Source organism: Carettochelys insculpta, chromosome 1 (assembly GCF_033958435.1).
Source record: "Carettochelys insculpta isolate YL-2023 chromosome 1, ASM3395843v1, whole genome shotgun sequence".
Classification (NCBI taxonomy): domain Eukaryota; kingdom Metazoa; phylum Chordata; order Testudines; family Carettochelyidae; genus Carettochelys; species Carettochelys insculpta.
The window spans coordinates 273,551,537-273,567,502 of record NC_134137.1 but is presented as its reverse complement, the minus strand read 5'-3'; the positions used below and the strand labels follow the sequence as shown (position 1 = coordinate 273,567,502).

Here is a 15,966-nt window from a genome sequence, read left to right as displayed (position 1 = left end):
TTTTGTGACATTCATTTACCATATCTACATATTTTCTATTGCATTTTTCGGGTGATTAAGGCATGATTGTCTTTATGTTTTTACAGCACCCTGGAATTTAAGCAGCCAAATCGTGTCATATCTTGGATTGAAAAGAATACGTCTCAAACAGGTCAAACAAAATCACTAAACTTTCACAAACTAAGGCTTTGATCATGCAAGAATATACCCATATACTTAACTACAGTGTCCTAAGGATAGCTCTGTTGAACTGCTCTGAGTGCAAAAAGATAAGCAAATGTGTATGAATTTGCAGGAGCACACATCAAAAAGATCTTAATATTCTATTTTTCGAATGGATCTGTGTTTTAACCTCTGTCCTTACATCACCTTATGGGAGGCCCAGTGGAACTCGTAGGCTTGGTCTACACTAGGGAACAAAGTTGGTACCATAATTCTAACCACACCATGGGTGTAGCTAGAATCAACATATCAGGATCAACTTTGTTCCCTGGTGTGGATCAAGGTTCTTCATGCTCACGCTGACATCCCTTACTCCATGCAATAGCATGGAGTACCAGGGTCAATGGCCGAGCCCGAGGAGATCAAGCACGGTGCGTTGAATGCGCCTTTAGCTACAGGATCTACCCTTAGGCTATGTTTATACAGGGATAAAAGTCTCATGGATGTCCAGGTCAGCTACTCAGGCTTTAAAGCTAAAAATTGCTGTATAGACAAAACAAAAAGGCGGTCAAGTAGCACTTTAAAAACTAACAAAATAATTTATTAGGTGGTGAGCTTTCATGGGACAGACCCACTTCTTCAGACCATAGCCATACCAGAACAGACTCAATATTTAAGGCACAGAGAACCCAAAATTGTTATCAAGGTTGACAAATCAGCAAAATTATAATCAAGATGGCCAAATCAGAAGAGCAGAGGGGCGGTAGGAGGGCAGGAAGTCAAGATTTGGATAAAGCAAAGTGTGTAAAAGTGTCCTTATAATAGGCCAGGTAATTGCCGTCCCGGTTCAAACAACATGTTAATGTGCTCTTCTGATTTATTATTTTGTTAGTCTTTAAAGTGCTACTGGACAGCCTTTTTGTTTTGATAGAATATAGACGAACATGGCTATCTCTCTGTTGCTGTGTAGACAGTCAGGCTAAGGCTGGAATCTGGGCTCTGGGTTCTTTCCAGAGTGGAGCATCCCTGATCTTGAGCTCATGGTCACTAATACAGCAAGTTTTAGCCCCACAGGCTGAGCCTGAGTCATCTGTCTTTGGATAGCTGCATGTTCTTTATTCCTGTGTAGGTATAGCCTGAGCCTTAGGGGATGGTACTTTTGCATACAATACCCCAAAAGCCATGGATAATTATGTAACTTATAAACACACATGACTGTCTGTATATTTCATGTTAATTAGTTTATTGTCTCTCACTTTACAGCACATATGACAACATGGACTCCTACAATGAAAAAATATTACCTTATGCCATTTTTCTTTTTGCTCTGGGCCCTATACTAATATAGCCAGTACAGGTTTGTACTCTCTGGTCTGGCATCCTTGGGACCTGACCATCCCTGAGCCAGGGAATTTATGGACCAGGGAGGCTAACGTTGGCCCCTCTGCTGCTGGCTGGGGAGCTCACTCCAGCAAGAAGCAGAGGGGCCAGCATTGACCAAGTGGGATGGAGGACCCTCAGTGAAGAGGCAGGGAGGCTTTGGAGCCCCATGGCCAGGGTCTGTGAGTGCTCCAGGTCTCACGTCTGACAGGCTGCACTCCCAGTCCCCATTGCCAGCTGCAAGACTGCCCCCCTGGCCCCCTGCTGCCAGCTGCTGGGCTCCACAGCCACCCTGCCCTTTTCCCCAAGCATCCCACCTGTCCCCTGCTCCTTTCTCCGCCTCAGCCCCTGAGCTTGAGTGCCACAAATGAGCTCTTTGTGGTGCTCCAGAAGCTTTGGGGAGGTGCAGGAGTTGTTGCTGAGCTTGAGGCCTGGCTTTTCCCCACGAGTGCTCCAGCCCAGGAGTGCCCATGGGGCTGCTGGATCACAGATGTTGCTGGATGACAGAAGTCTGGACTATATAGGTCCAACCTGGGGTTATCTCATAAGAGTGATGTTTAAAGAGGCTCTGAATCTGATTCCTATATAATTTTCAGTATTCTCAGACTGTGTTTTTAGGACAGTGACAATCTCCTCATCTGCAAGTAGACAGCTGCTTCTACATACGTGGACAAATTCCAAAGTAGTAATAAATATTGAGGAGGTGTTGGGACAATCATGCAAGGAAGACAGATGAGCAATTAATGTAAGGAAATCCAAGTTTGATACAAAGCCCTGTGAAATCAATGGGAGGCAAAAGATTCAACTGGCTTCAAAGGGCTTTGGTTCAGACGCTCTGATACAAACCATAGGAAATCAGTCCACCCCAAAGGCCTTCTACACAGAGTGTACCACTGCCAGTTAGCTCTTACTGTACTACCAACAGCGTTTCGATCAGAGTCTCTTAAATTTTTTGAGACTACGGAACACCAAACAATAAGGGTTTTATGTGGAGCACCTATGAGAATTTTCTTCAAAAGAAAAAAAATTGTTGTCAGACCCCGCCCCCCGCCAAAAAAAACAAACAAACCCGAGCCCGTCCCAACAACATGTAAAGGTAAAACAGAATGAAGTAATTGAATCAGGTATCACAGCAATGAAGAAGTAACATCATATCTAGTTTTAATAACAGAGAATACATATCATCAGTGTATGGTACCAAAAAAGTGTCGGACGCTTGCAGAACACCTGCCGGTTGTTCATGGAACATCAGTGTTCCTCAGAACACAGTTTAAAAAAACACTAGTTTAGAAGACAACCAACTATCCACACAATGGAGGAGGGTGCATCTGTACTTACTTTTGTCACACTGAGGGCCATATTTATTAGGGTCTGAACAGAACTGACAATGGGATCCTTGAAATCCATCCGTGCATATACAAGTTCCATTTCCTTTCATTCCATCCATACACTGCAACATAGAAGACACAGGATTTATAGATGAATGTTAAAATAATCCTTTTTTTTCTTTTTTTGTACTCCCTGGAGGGAAAGGTGCATACGGACTTGGCCTTGTCTATACCATGTTTGTAACAGCATCCTCTTTAAGCGTCAGAAGAATCTCAACTTGATGACGATATTTTTTTCTAGTAGAAACTTGCCCCCAGCTTGAGTGTCTTCCCTACTCCCATATGCCCATAATTCCATTATCCTCAATTTTAAAGTTAAGGTGATTATTTTTTTGTTGTTTTTGCCTCAGACAACGCTGGGTACCATAGAGGGTCACTTAAAATCCCTACCAGGCCCAATACAGTGTATTAAAACCACAGCATTGGCTGCTATAACCAACTGGAGGGTACCGTCTGCTTTTCCCTTCTGTATCTTTGACTCCCATTTTGCCAACCAAGACAAGCAGAGTGTGCATCTCTTGTGATACTTTTCACATTTGTTATGTGTTAATCAGCCTGTCTCAACCTGCAGCTGGAAGTGCAATTGCTGCTGATTGCTCCATTTACCTGTCCATTTCCTGAGCAGGGTTTGGAAAAACCGCCCGGACACTGATTGCAGTCTGGCCCATAGAAACCACTGCAGCACTTAGGTTCCTGTGAAGTAAAACACATACTACTGTACAGTACGTACAGTAACACTTTAGTTCCCCCACCTGAAGGCCTGAGGGACAGACCAACCAGTCAGGGCTAGATGGTGCTCTTTTAACACAGCACTGCGCTGTGGTGGACCTGGAGAGATTCTGTCCCAGATCACCTGCAGTCTGGCTCCCCAAGCTTCTTAGTGTGTGACAGAACACGCAAACTGCTGTACGCCTGTACGTTTTATGGTCAGGTGTAGAAGAGGCTCCAAAACAAAGAACTATCTGAGGCTGTGACATGCTGTGCGCCCAAGAAGAGGTGTGTGCCTATACTCCTTAGATCAGGGACTGCAAATCTGCTCTGCCAATTGGTGGGCCATGCACTGAGGGACAGATGCCTTAGCTCCTCTTCGCCTGCTTCCCCACAGGTGTGCACCCACAGCAGGCCTAACTGCAGTCTAGCCCTAAATTATTTTCTGTATATTTTTTTTATTCAGTAGGTGGGCTGCTATGCTGATTCATGACTATAAGAGCGTGGAAACTGTGTCAGAGAGAGAGCGAGAGCCTATAGCTTTTGCTAATTCACAGGGATGCATAGGTCTAAAGGCCTCTTTTGACTTAGAGATTTGTGGGTCTTTTGTACCTAATATGTGTCACTAAACCCAGAAACCTAAATAGAAGGAAAAGAGGAATGTGGAAAATTAATGGTACTGAGCTGTTACTGGCATTTTTTATAAGGATTAGACACCCCACAGGAGGCAAAATGGAGCAAAATTCTTGCAAGCCTTTAGCAATTCATTGCCAGTGAGCAGCACATAAAGTCTTGGAAGAATAATGTATACAATTAGTGTTACTAATTGTCAAACTGTGCAGTCCTTCGTAGAGGTGGCCATACAAATCAATGAAAAGTGTTTGGACAGTGCGGAGATTTAAAAGAAAGAAAACCTGAATTATGTATGAAAGTTCTGAACAGAAACACGTGGCGACTGCAAAGATTCATCAGAAGAATGAAGAGGAGCAGACAGCTCCTCTACTGATACTCCCTTGTGCAAAGTGTCTGGTTGGTACTTTTGGTCAGAAAAACAATCATGAAAAGGAGACCTCTCTAGGGCCATTTCTACACAGGCCACTTTCTCCGGAAGTGGCATGCTAATAAACAGCCCAAAATATGCTTATGAGGTGCGTATGTAAATTCCCGGCACCTCATTAGCATAAGGTCACATGATTTGGAGTCTGGAAGACGCTCTTCCAGGCTGCAAAACGGCGTGTAGAAGTGCAGCCCCCAGGGGGTCTTCCAGAAGGAAACCCTCCTTCCGGAGGCTCTTTCTTCCCGAAAATTTTCATTAGCATATTTTGGGCTGTTTATTAGCATGCATGCCACTGTGTAGAAACAGCCTAGGGGTGTGTCTACACTTGCATTCCTCTTTCGAACAAGGCATGCAAATGAGGGAAATTGAAAATACAAATGAGGTGCAGATTTACATATCTGGGATTTCATTTGCACATTCTTTGAAAGAGCTTCTTTCAAAAGGAGAAAATCAGCATAGAAGTGGCTCTTTCAAAAGTAAACCCCATGTTCGAAAGAACCCTTCTTCCCATAAAAAAGGGAAGAAGGGTTCTTTAGAAGATGGGGTTTACTTTCAAAAAAGTCACATCTACAGTGCTTTCCTTATTTCAAAAGAAGCTCTTTTTAAAGAATATGCAAATGCGGCACCAGATATGTTAATCTGCACCTCATTTGCATGCCTCTTTTGAAAGAGGAATGCAAGTGTAGACACGGACAATGTGCTGCACACATCTGAAAGTAAAATTAGTGAAGACCAATAGTAATATTTGGTCTGATTTCTATATGAACCGTGTATAATTTCCTACCTTTACTGTTACATTGCAGTACCTAGCACAGCCAGTTGTTGGATAGGACAGAACTTCATAAACACATCGACGTCTTGACAAAGCCTAAAACATAAACAAAACATAAATCTAGTTCTACATAGATATTCAACAGTGCAATACAACCAAACTGTCAGGGAACAATTTAATTGAAGGACACAAAATTGTTTATTTTTTATGTCGCTACTTATACGAAGATTTTGAATTTTAACATTACACGTATCTTCCTGGTTTCTTTTAACTGCGGTTGCATCTATCAGGGATGTCTATCAGAGATGGTGTAGATAGTAGTCGGTCCTGCCGTCGGGGCAGGGGACTGGACTCGATGGCCTCTCGAGGCCCCTTCCGGTCCTAGTGTTCTATGATTCTATGATTCTATGATTCTATCTCTACTACTTTGTACATGGCCTAGATTATCAAATACAAATGAATTTTGATGTACGTACAACCAAATCTCTTGACAGCAATATCTGAGTTTTGTACATGAAAAAATATACCACCAGAAATGATAATTTGTGCTTTTAAAGACAAAACAGTGGAAGCTTTTCTACTAGTTCCAAAGAATGTGCATGTTTATTATTATTACTACTATTATTGATAACAGTAATAATCACGTTTATTATGGCAGTGTCCAAGGGCCAATCAAGAGAGGGGACTCATTGTGGTGGGCACAATACACACAATAATAGAAGATGTCTACCTCAAAGAGTTTTCAGTCTAATTTGACAAGGCAGACGTAAATTAGGGGAAGGGGAAAAACATAGGGTGAACAATACGATGGCAGAAAATGCCATGTTAGTTCCCTGATTATTTTGACAGGTGGATGGGTTTGCTTTGAGGGGATCAGCTAAATGGGAGGGAAAGTGGGTGAGGGGAACAGGGCGAGTAAGCAGAGAGCAAAGGGGGAGGAATGGACTGAAGCTGAGAGAGACAGACCAAGGATGAGGGCTGGAGCAAACAGCTAATCACCACAGGACAAAGATACTGTCAAAACTGTAAAGTTCTCTTGAGTGTCCAGAGATCCCTGCTGTGGCTCCTCTGACCCTACCAACTGGAGTCTCTGATAAGAGGGGAGGTACACTGGTCCCAGTAACCCCAAGATGTATGGGGGGGGTCTGCTTTGTACCACTTTACATCCATAGGAATACTGTGCCTCATTTTATCCCTTTTCTCCGCTATAGATGCTCCTAGTACCAGCAGAGTTCCTTGGTGCTCCTTCCCACCCAACCCACGAGGCCTCAGCTCATGTTGTGAGGTGGACAAGTGAAGGGTAGGAGGAAGCTCAGGCTAAGCCTGTGTGTGGCTGCATGTTTTGCACATGGGCTTAACCCTTTGAAGAGAAACAAAGCATTACTTTGGTGGCTGAGAGAAGAATTTTAACATGTCTGGGTTTAATCTTCTCTTATTTTCACACAAAGATTCTCAAAGCAAAGTCTATCGCAACTGCCTTCTCTTCTTCCTTCCTCCTCTAAAAGACAAATACAAAACCACCCCACTCCCACCCAGAAAGCTACTCTAAGCAGAGCTTCCACTCCCCAAGACAGAAGTCAGAGATTCCATGGAATCTAGGGCCTTTGCTATGCCAATGGAATTAAAAAGGGAGTTGCCCAGGTACAGGACTGATGGCTATGAGTACAAAACTCTGAGACTGCTAACTCCCATAAAGCCCTAGTAAGAGGATTATTACTGTTTCCCCAAAATGCTAAGTAGAGAAACTTAGTTAATGTTTATGCTTGGGAAATCAATGTAGAAAACTGAATTCAAGTTTGAACAGTGCTATGAACTGTTTGGCAGGATCTGTATAGAAAAGTCACTTACTATGGGCTTTGAATTCCCTGGACAAGTGCTTCTGTAGAAAAAGGAACATTTTACACAGGTACCCTGAATGGAGACAATACAATAATCACATTTTAGGAATGCCATAGTAATGTCAGATAAACTTAATTCAGTTATGCCAAGAATCACAGAATTAATTAACAGCAGCAGACCTGGGAATCCTGCTCATCAAATCTCCAATGAACATTATTTTTTATCTTTTCTTGCTTCAACCTGCTTGCCTCCATTCCCCGTCACCTGGCCTTTTTCTCATGCCTTTCTTTCCTGACCGATCTCTGTTGGACAATTGGCACCTCCCTAAACTGCAGCAGGGAGTGACTGTTTCAGAAAATACATATTAAAATAATGGGTCAGAGTCTCTGTGGATTTGGATCTGCACAACTCATTGAAGCCAAAGCTGAATTAATTCATCTGAGGATCTGGCTTAATTTGTATTCTGTCTGTAACCATATAATAAATCTTACACTGGGCCATAATCCGGCGATGATCATCACCCTTTCCTTATCACCTTTTAGCTCATTATCACAAATGATTGTTTAGGACTGTGTGGCAATGACAAACAGCCATAGTAGAGAGATAATTTAGAATTAGTCAAAGATGAGGAGGCATAAAAACTCAACATCTACTAGTGATGGGAGCTGTGTGAATAGCTGAACTTTGGTTTGCTGGCCAAATGCATAAGATAGAATTATTTAACAATAAAACACATTTTGGGTTGACCTAAAACAATTGTTTAAAAATTTTTGGTGAACCAGAAAAACCTACAATATTTTGTTTCAGATTGAGCAAAATATTTTATTCTTGAGGTCCTGAACTTTCCAAAATAAAAATTAAGCAAAACTCAAAGCCAAAGGTCATTTCAAATTGAAACTTTTTTAGAAAATACAGAAATGTTCTATCCTTTCAGAATTATTTTTTAAACCAAACTAGCTTGGCAATTTTTTAAACAAAATTGCAAATGTTTCAGTGGACAATGAATCTGCATTTTTTTGTTGAAAAAATTTTACTTGCAAATTTTCACTCAGCTTTACTTACTCTGGGGTGAGGACACAGAGTTTGTCAAGGCTAGAAAATGGCTCTCCAGTTCTCACTTGGGTTAGACTAGTCACCACTGACATTGTGTAGATGCTCCTGGAGTGCTTCTTCCAGAAGAAGTGGTCTGCCATGGCGGCAGCCTGCCAGAGAGTGGGGACATTTTAAGAAACGCCAGGAGGCCTCTGTGGTCTCCAGGTCCTGCGGCTTTTAAAGCTGCAAGGACTCGGAGACCCCATGGCAGGAAGCTGAGAGTGTGAGACAGGCAGCATATGCAGGGCTGCCAGCCACAGTCATCCGAGGCCCTGTGTGATCCACTGAGTACGGATCTTGAGAGATGGCCAGCAGGCCAGTGCCTTGCACCACACATAGGAGCCCAGGAACCCAGACAAGGGCGGCCAGGACCCCGACCAGGCTCCCAAACAGAAGGCCCCCTACTGGACTGAGCTAGAGCTCCAGGAACTCCTGGGGCTCTGGCACAATGAGGAGGTCCTCCAGGACACCAGTGAGCGCTGGAGGAATGCTCCAGCCTTTGCCCGCCTTGCCCAGGGCCTGGCTGTCCGTGGCCACCGCTCCCGGACCCCTGAGCAGGTCCACTGCAAGGTGAAAGAGCTGTGGCAGGGGCACATGCAGGCCCAGGACAGCACCCGCAGATCCAGCTGTGACCCAGCCAGCTGCCCCTTCTACCAGGAGCTTCAGGACCTCCTGGCAGCGGATGACTCCTCTCCACCCCACACCACAGTGGAGATGGCTACACACAAGCCCCCTGCCGCACCGCAGGAGGAGGAGGGCCCCATCACTGTGGAAGTCCCATTGGATGGGGAGTCCTAGGATGGGTCCCTAGTCATAGTGCTGCCCTCCACCTCCAGCAGCCAGGCCCCCTCCATTCAGGCATCACCTGACATATACGAGGCCACCTTGGGTAAGTGCACATGGTGGCAAAGCCTTGGGGGGGCAGGGGATGGGCACACATGAGTCCTAAAGCTGAATAGCCCATCCCTGGTCAAAGCCGAGGGTGCACCCATGTCTGCAGGCAGCACTTGGCTCCCTCCCCCATGGAGCTCCCCCTGAGCATGTCAAGGGCCCCTCAGGCCACACAGCTACACTCAGACCCCCCCACGGCCATGTTCCCCCAGCCCACAGGCCTGTTGCTAGGATAGGCCACCATGGACAGCACCCCAGCCCCAACACCATGCCCCAGGGCCGGTGTGGCAAGTGCACGCAGGCCTGCACGGTGGCATCTCCTGGTACGCAGACATCCTGTGGGTCTGGGGAGGGGGCAGCCACCCAGGGGGACCTGGGCCATGCCACCCATGGTCTGGATGTGGCACTGACTTCCCCCTCTCCCCCCGACCCTCCCTCTCTTACAGCAGCACCACCAAGGGCTGGGGGAGCCAGATGAGGAGCCCAGGGCCTGCCAGCCCCGTCCAGGCCAGAGGACCCAGCAGCCACCAGCTGGGCCAAGATCAGCCCCCACAGTGCAGCGTCCATGCATGCGCCAGACCAGGCAACGGGGCTGCTAGGACACGGTCGCAACCTAAACCGCAGCCCTCTGCCACCAGAATGCCCTCACTGAGAGGCATCTGGCCCTTGATGAGGCTGAGCTGTGGTGGGGACAAGACTCTTGGGGGTGGTGGTGGGAATGCTCTGCACTGTGTGTGGGGCCCTTGTGAGCCAGCCTCCAGTCCTCCTGCTGCCCCCCACTGCCCTCCTGCTGGTCCCTTGGCTGCTCCCTTTCCCCCAGCCCATGACTCTGAGGCCCTGGCCACCCTACTGCCCCCAGCTGCTTTGAGGGACCTCGCAGCATGGCTTGTGGTCCCCATGGAGGGCATCCTGAGCCACGACCCAGCACCCCTGGCCCCTCTGCCGAGGCTGGGCCAGGTGCTGACCAGCCCTACCTGCCAGTGCTTCTGGCCCCATCAGTGCCCCGCATGACCATGCACCTGGGGTGGGAGGGGCCTTCTACCCTGTCCCTTGACTAGGGCCCCTGCATTCCTGTCCCAGTTCCCATCCAAGTTCAGATGCCCCTCCTGCCTTACCCCCATGTATATAGTTTGGTCACTATAAGGTTATTAGAAATCATTTTTATTATTTCCTAGTTAAATCATTTTCTATTGTAATACATAGTGGGTTCAATACATTTTTACATTTTGCACCCCTGTGTTCCTGATTATTGTGGGGGAAGCGTGCAGAGTTGGGGGTGTTGGGTGTGCATGTGGGGTTGTGTGTGTGGGGAAGGGTCGGGGGTTTAGTAGTCCCCCCAGGTGAATGCCTCCCAGAGCACCTGCTGGATCTGGAGCCAGTTGCGGTTGAGTCACCTGTCGGGGGCCACAGCGGGCTGCTGGTAGCAGGAGGCCAGCTCCGCCATCCAGCCCTGGGGCAGGGTCCCCTCACATGCCTTGATGAGGTGGTGGAGTGCACAGCAGGCAGCCATGACCTGCAGGACGTTCTCCACCCCTACACTGAGGCACATGAGGAGACACCTGAACTGCACCTTCAGACTGCCGAAGGTGCACTTGACAGGATACTGGGCCTGTATGAGTAGGGCGTTAAGCAGCTCCTGGGAGGGTATGAGGTGGCCCATGTATGGCTGCATCAACCAGGGCTGGAGTGGGTAGGCAGAGTCACCCAAGAGGCAGAGGGGCATCACGACCTCCCTGATGACACGCTCCTGCTGGGGCACGAATGTCCCGGCCTCCATCCTGCAGAACAGGGCAGAATTCTGCAGGATCCATGCATCAGGCGCCCTGCCCGGCCCGCCAACATAAATGTCTGTGAACTTCCCACGAGTGTCCATCACCGTCTGGAACACAATGGAGTGATACCCCTTGTGGCTGATGTATTGGCCACCACTGTGGTCTGGGGCCCTACTGGGGATGTGTGTCCTGTTGATTGCCCTGAAGCACTGGGGGAACCTGAGCATGGCAAAGCCCTCAATGGCTATGTCCAGGTCCCCGATGCTCACCAGCTGCTGCACCAGCACATGGTTGATGGCCATCACAACCTGCAGGGGAAGAGGAATGGGTGCACTCGCGGATGTACACATGGGGGTTCCTGCCCCTTTCCCCTTCCACCCCCTCCTTCGCCACTGGGCCCCCCCGATGGAGGACCCCTCCAGCAGTGGTCATGTGGTATGCCTTCTGGGCTGCACCTGCCTGCCCGCCTGGACCGGCCCCCACCCAATCGGCCCACTGCTCCCCCGCATCCCCCCGATGGGGCAGGGCCTGGGGCAGGGCTCACCTGTAGGACAACGGCCCCGACGGTGGATGTGCCCACCCTGAATTGCTGCCTGATGGACTGGTAGCCGTCCGGGGTGGCCAATTTCCATATGGCGACGGCCATGTGCTTTGCTGGGGAAAGGGCTGGCTTCATCCAGGTATGCTGGCATTGTAGCATGGGGGCGAGCCAGCTGCAGATCTCCAGGAAGGACTCTTCTTTCATCCGCAGGTTCTGCATCCAGTAGTCATTGTCCCACTCCTCCATGACAACCCTGTCCCACCCGTCCATGCTGGTGGTGTGGGTCCAGATGTGCTGGATGGTCTGGAGGTGGCCCGGAAAGGGCGGTGGGAGTTCAGGACCCATGGGCCTAGGTCTTTGTCTCCACAGGGGGTCAAGAAAGGTGGCTAGGAGGATGGCCAACCTGTGGGTAAAGGCAAACCTGCTGGCCGGTGGCTGCTGGGGGTCCATGCATGCTGGTCAGTGTGCGCTGGACAGAGACCTGTGTCTGCCTTGCTGTGCACAGATGCTGCAGGCCTCAGCAGCTTGTGTGGGGAGGGGCTGTTTGGGTGGGGCCCCAGAATGGCTTCCGGGCTGTGCAACCCTGTCCGTGCCATATCCTGCCCTGTTCTTCTGGAAGAGCACCAGTATATGTGTGGATGTGCTTTTCCGGAAGAAGGGGCAGCTCTTTTGGGGGCCCATTTAGCACGTAGATGCGCTGTTCCAGAAGACGATCCTCTGAAAGACATCTTCTGGATGATCGTCTTCCGGAACAAGTGGCATGTGTAGAAACGGCCTGAGTGATTGACCAAGGTATTTCCCAAGTTCTATAATGTTTAAGAGCCTGGTCTGCAGTATTTATGTCCCCAGACTTCTCTCAGGAGACAATAGGAATTTTATTTGTGAAAGACCTGTGAATCAAGCCTTCAAATGTTCCATGTTTTGGATTTGCACACCTCCAATGTTACACAGTGCACATTTTGTATTTTAGAAAAAAGTTAAACATCTTCTTTTTAGGGGGGACAAACACCTAAACAACAAGTTGACACCAAACAACTTTTATTTTTATTTTTCTGTTTGACCTCTGAACTGAAACATTTGGGCTACGTCTACACTAGCCAAAAACTTCGAAATGGCCAAGCCATTTCGAAGTTTACTAATGAAGCGCTGAAATACATATTCAGTGCCTCATTAGCATGTGGGCGGCTGCGGCGCTTCGAAATTGATGCGGCTCGCCACCGCGCGGCTTGTCCAGATGTGGCTCCTTTTTGAAAGGACCCCACCTACTTTGAAGTCCCCTTATTCCCATCTGCTCACAGGAATAAGGGGACTTCAAAGTAGGTGGGGTCCTTTCGAAAAAGAGCCCTGTCTGGATGAGCTGCGCAGTGGCGAGCCGCATGACTTTCGAAGCGCCGTGGCCGCCTGCATGCTAATGAGGCACTGAATATGTATTTCAGTGCTTCATTAGTAACCTTCGAAATGGCCATTTGCATGGCCATTTTGAAGTTTTTGGATAGCGTAGACATGGCCTTGCATAGGTCTCATGTTACTATTATTGGGACCTTAGGGATGCACTATGTTTGGCTGTGAATTCTTCTAAATAACATAATACACCTACATAAGAGTGCTTTTCATCCATGCATTTCATAGCATGTTACAAAACACTAGCATGTCAGAGACAGAAGCTGAAGTAGAGAGGTTAAGTCACACAAGTCAACAGGAGACTCGAGTACAGAATGCAGGCATTCTGATATCCAGTCCAGAATGCAAACATCAGCTGTAATCAAAACTCAGTTGCTTTATTTAGAGTTACTTTTTTTTAACACTGAAAGCATAGTCACTGAGATCCCCCACTTTAAATTACCTATAATTTTTGCAAGACATGTTAATCAATGAGGGAAACGAATACTGCTCAGTTGAAAAGGTTTGTTTTAATGAACTTAAAATACTAATGGATTTTAGACATCGCACAATTTCCATGCCAGGAACTGTTGTGTGGCATTGTGCCCAGTTTATGATTCTACTGCACATGGGGCACTTAGTTGTTATTGCCATGGTTAATGGCTTTTTATTATAACCACTTGTTCCATTTCATTACAAATAGATGCTGTCCAGTTCAGCTGAGCTTTTGTGTCAGAATTATGTTTTTAGGTTGTTGCAAAATAATGACAATCTTCTTTTATCATATTGTATCACTGGGATAGAAATTTCTTTGGCCCAGGTATGTATGTGGGTGTGATCCTAGAAGAGAGGATCAGAATAATACTTTCAGTAGTCAAGCAGCTGTACCTGACAGTTATTCTTCTATTGCCAAGTCTACAAGTCCTATAATATGCTACTGAAATTGAATTATGCTGTGGGATGCTCAATTATTCAAAATGTGTACATTTTGTGTTTCCTAATCTGAGGACATAAGGTACAAAATGGAGCACAGACTTACTTTACTTAATGCATTTTCATCACACTTCAGAAAAAAATATTGATCTTAAATAGTTGCTATGGGAACTAGAAGTGGCCACGCACTGGTATAAGCTCAAACAGAACTCTGGGAGGAAGACGGTTTGACTGGAAAAAATAACTAATTGTAAAGGATCACTATAGAAACTGGATGAGAACTTGAAGTGGGATGGGATGTGCTCATGCGAGATGCAACTGGTAACTGAGCAGTTTGCATGCTACACTCTCTGCAGGCTTTGTATTTTATCTGAAATTTTATCATATGTGTTTCTGATTTCTCTGATGTTGCAATAAAGAGGAGATCAAAATACCATGCACTGAGTGCTTAGTGGCTACTTTCTTAAACCTTGTTGTACTAGCTTTCCTTACCATTTTAATTTCACTCCTTTCCCTGTCACATCGGTGTGGTAGAATAGGAACAATCGAGGGAGGAATAAGAACACCTGCAAGAGTGTATATTCGACCATTTTTGGCAACAATATCTGTCTCTTCTGTTTCTTCACCATTCACCAAGATTTGTCCCTGGAGAGTAAGAGAATTTGAAATCATCCTTGAAAAGTTCCACACCGCTACCTCAACATGATCTCATTTCATTATTTAGAGTTATAAAATGGGTTAGCTCATGGTTCAGTTATTCGACAGATCCTATCTTTCACATCCGAAAAGCAAATATGTGCAGGCATTACACCTTTTCTTGATATCTGCTCCACAAACATAATAGCAATATCTGAGTCTGATTAATCAAGCCTTTCTGCTCTCTTGTAAGGTCAGTGAGTAAGAGTCTGATCATTGACGTCAGTAGGCCTTGGACTGGATCTGTTGTATTATCGCAATTTTGCAGACGGAGGAGAAAACAAGAGAGAGGCTGTGATTGGCCCATGGTCACAGTGACTCAGTGAAAGAACCAGGGTTAGAATTCAGGAATTCCGATCATGCTCCCTGACATTTGAATAACACTCTTTGTTATTCTGCTTTGGTAAATTACTTACACAGATCTAATATGCTCCTATAACCCACAATTTTGGCTATTATATGTGAACTATGCAGGGAAGTTTCATAGATCAATTAGCTTGACTTATTAAATGTACCTACAGTATTTTTTAAAAATGTACTGCACACCAAAAGTATTTTCAAGAGACTAATTTGCAGTTTGCTGACTAAAAGACTGTATCCTGAACTGAGAATGTGAACCATCACTATTTTTAAAAAGTATTTTAGAGATTAGAAATTTATGTAAGCTTGGCTTTTATTTTATTTCCACTTATTTTCATTAGTAAAGATCTCAGGATTTGGCCTGAGTTTTCACTCAGTCCTTAAGCATGTAAACTCCAAATGAAATTGGAGGGAATTTGACAGGTGAAATACCAAGTGAAAACTAAGGGTAGGTCTACACAGCAAAATTATTTCAAAATAACGTTACTGCAAAATAACTATCCTACCATTTACATAATGCAATCACTATTTTGAAATAATTTCAAAAGACCATTGGCTTATTTCAAAATTGGTAAACATCATTGCACGAGGAACAGAGCCAATTTCGAAACATCTATTTCAAAATAGGGGCTGTTTAGACAGAGAATAGCACCAATTTAAAAATAAGCCATAATGCATCCCATGCCTCTATTTCAAAATAGGTTATATATGTGTAGATGCTGTATTTCAAAATGGCTAAGTGCTATTTCAAAATGCAGTTTGTGTGTAGCAGCATTATTTTGAAATAACATATTCTGGAATCTCTCTTTGGCTAAATCTGCACATGCCCCTCCCATTTGGAAGGGGCATATAACTGAAGTGGGTCAAAATGCTAATGGGGTGTTGATATGAGTATTCAGAACCTCATTTGCACAATGGCAGACACCTGGATCCCTGAAAGTGCTGCTTTGGAATTGCAAATTAGCCATGTATACTGGGTTCCTTTGAAAGGAAAC

General features: G+C 45.9%; 1 protein-coding gene and 1 long non-coding RNA gene across 2 annotated transcripts in view; one reads left to right on the top strand and one right to left on the bottom strand.

The window, feature by feature from the left end:
• The window catches only part of LOC142020094 (uncharacterized), a 70,981-nt gene extending 64,241 nt beyond the window's left edge, over positions 1-6,740 (top strand). The window contains exons 3-4 of the long non-coding RNA XR_012647271.1: positions 87-151; positions 6,679-6,740. This is a non-coding gene — a long non-coding RNA (uncharacterized LOC142020094). The remainder of the gene's footprint in view (positions 1-86; positions 152-6,678) is intronic.
• The window catches only part of STAB2 (stabilin 2), a 165,980-nt gene that overhangs the window by 95,520 nt on the left and 54,494 nt on the right, over positions 1-15,966 (bottom strand). The window contains exons 18-22 of the mRNA XM_075007690.1: positions 14,408-14,560; positions 7,316-7,378; positions 5,480-5,563; positions 3,537-3,623; positions 2,881-2,992 (exon numbers count right to left, since the gene is read on the bottom strand). Of these exons, the coding sequence (XP_074863791.1) occupies positions 2,881-2,992; positions 3,537-3,623; positions 5,480-5,563; positions 7,316-7,378; positions 14,408-14,560 (499 nt within the window). The remainder of the gene's footprint in view (positions 1-2,880; positions 2,993-3,536; positions 3,624-5,479; positions 5,564-7,315; positions 7,379-14,407; positions 14,561-15,966) is intronic.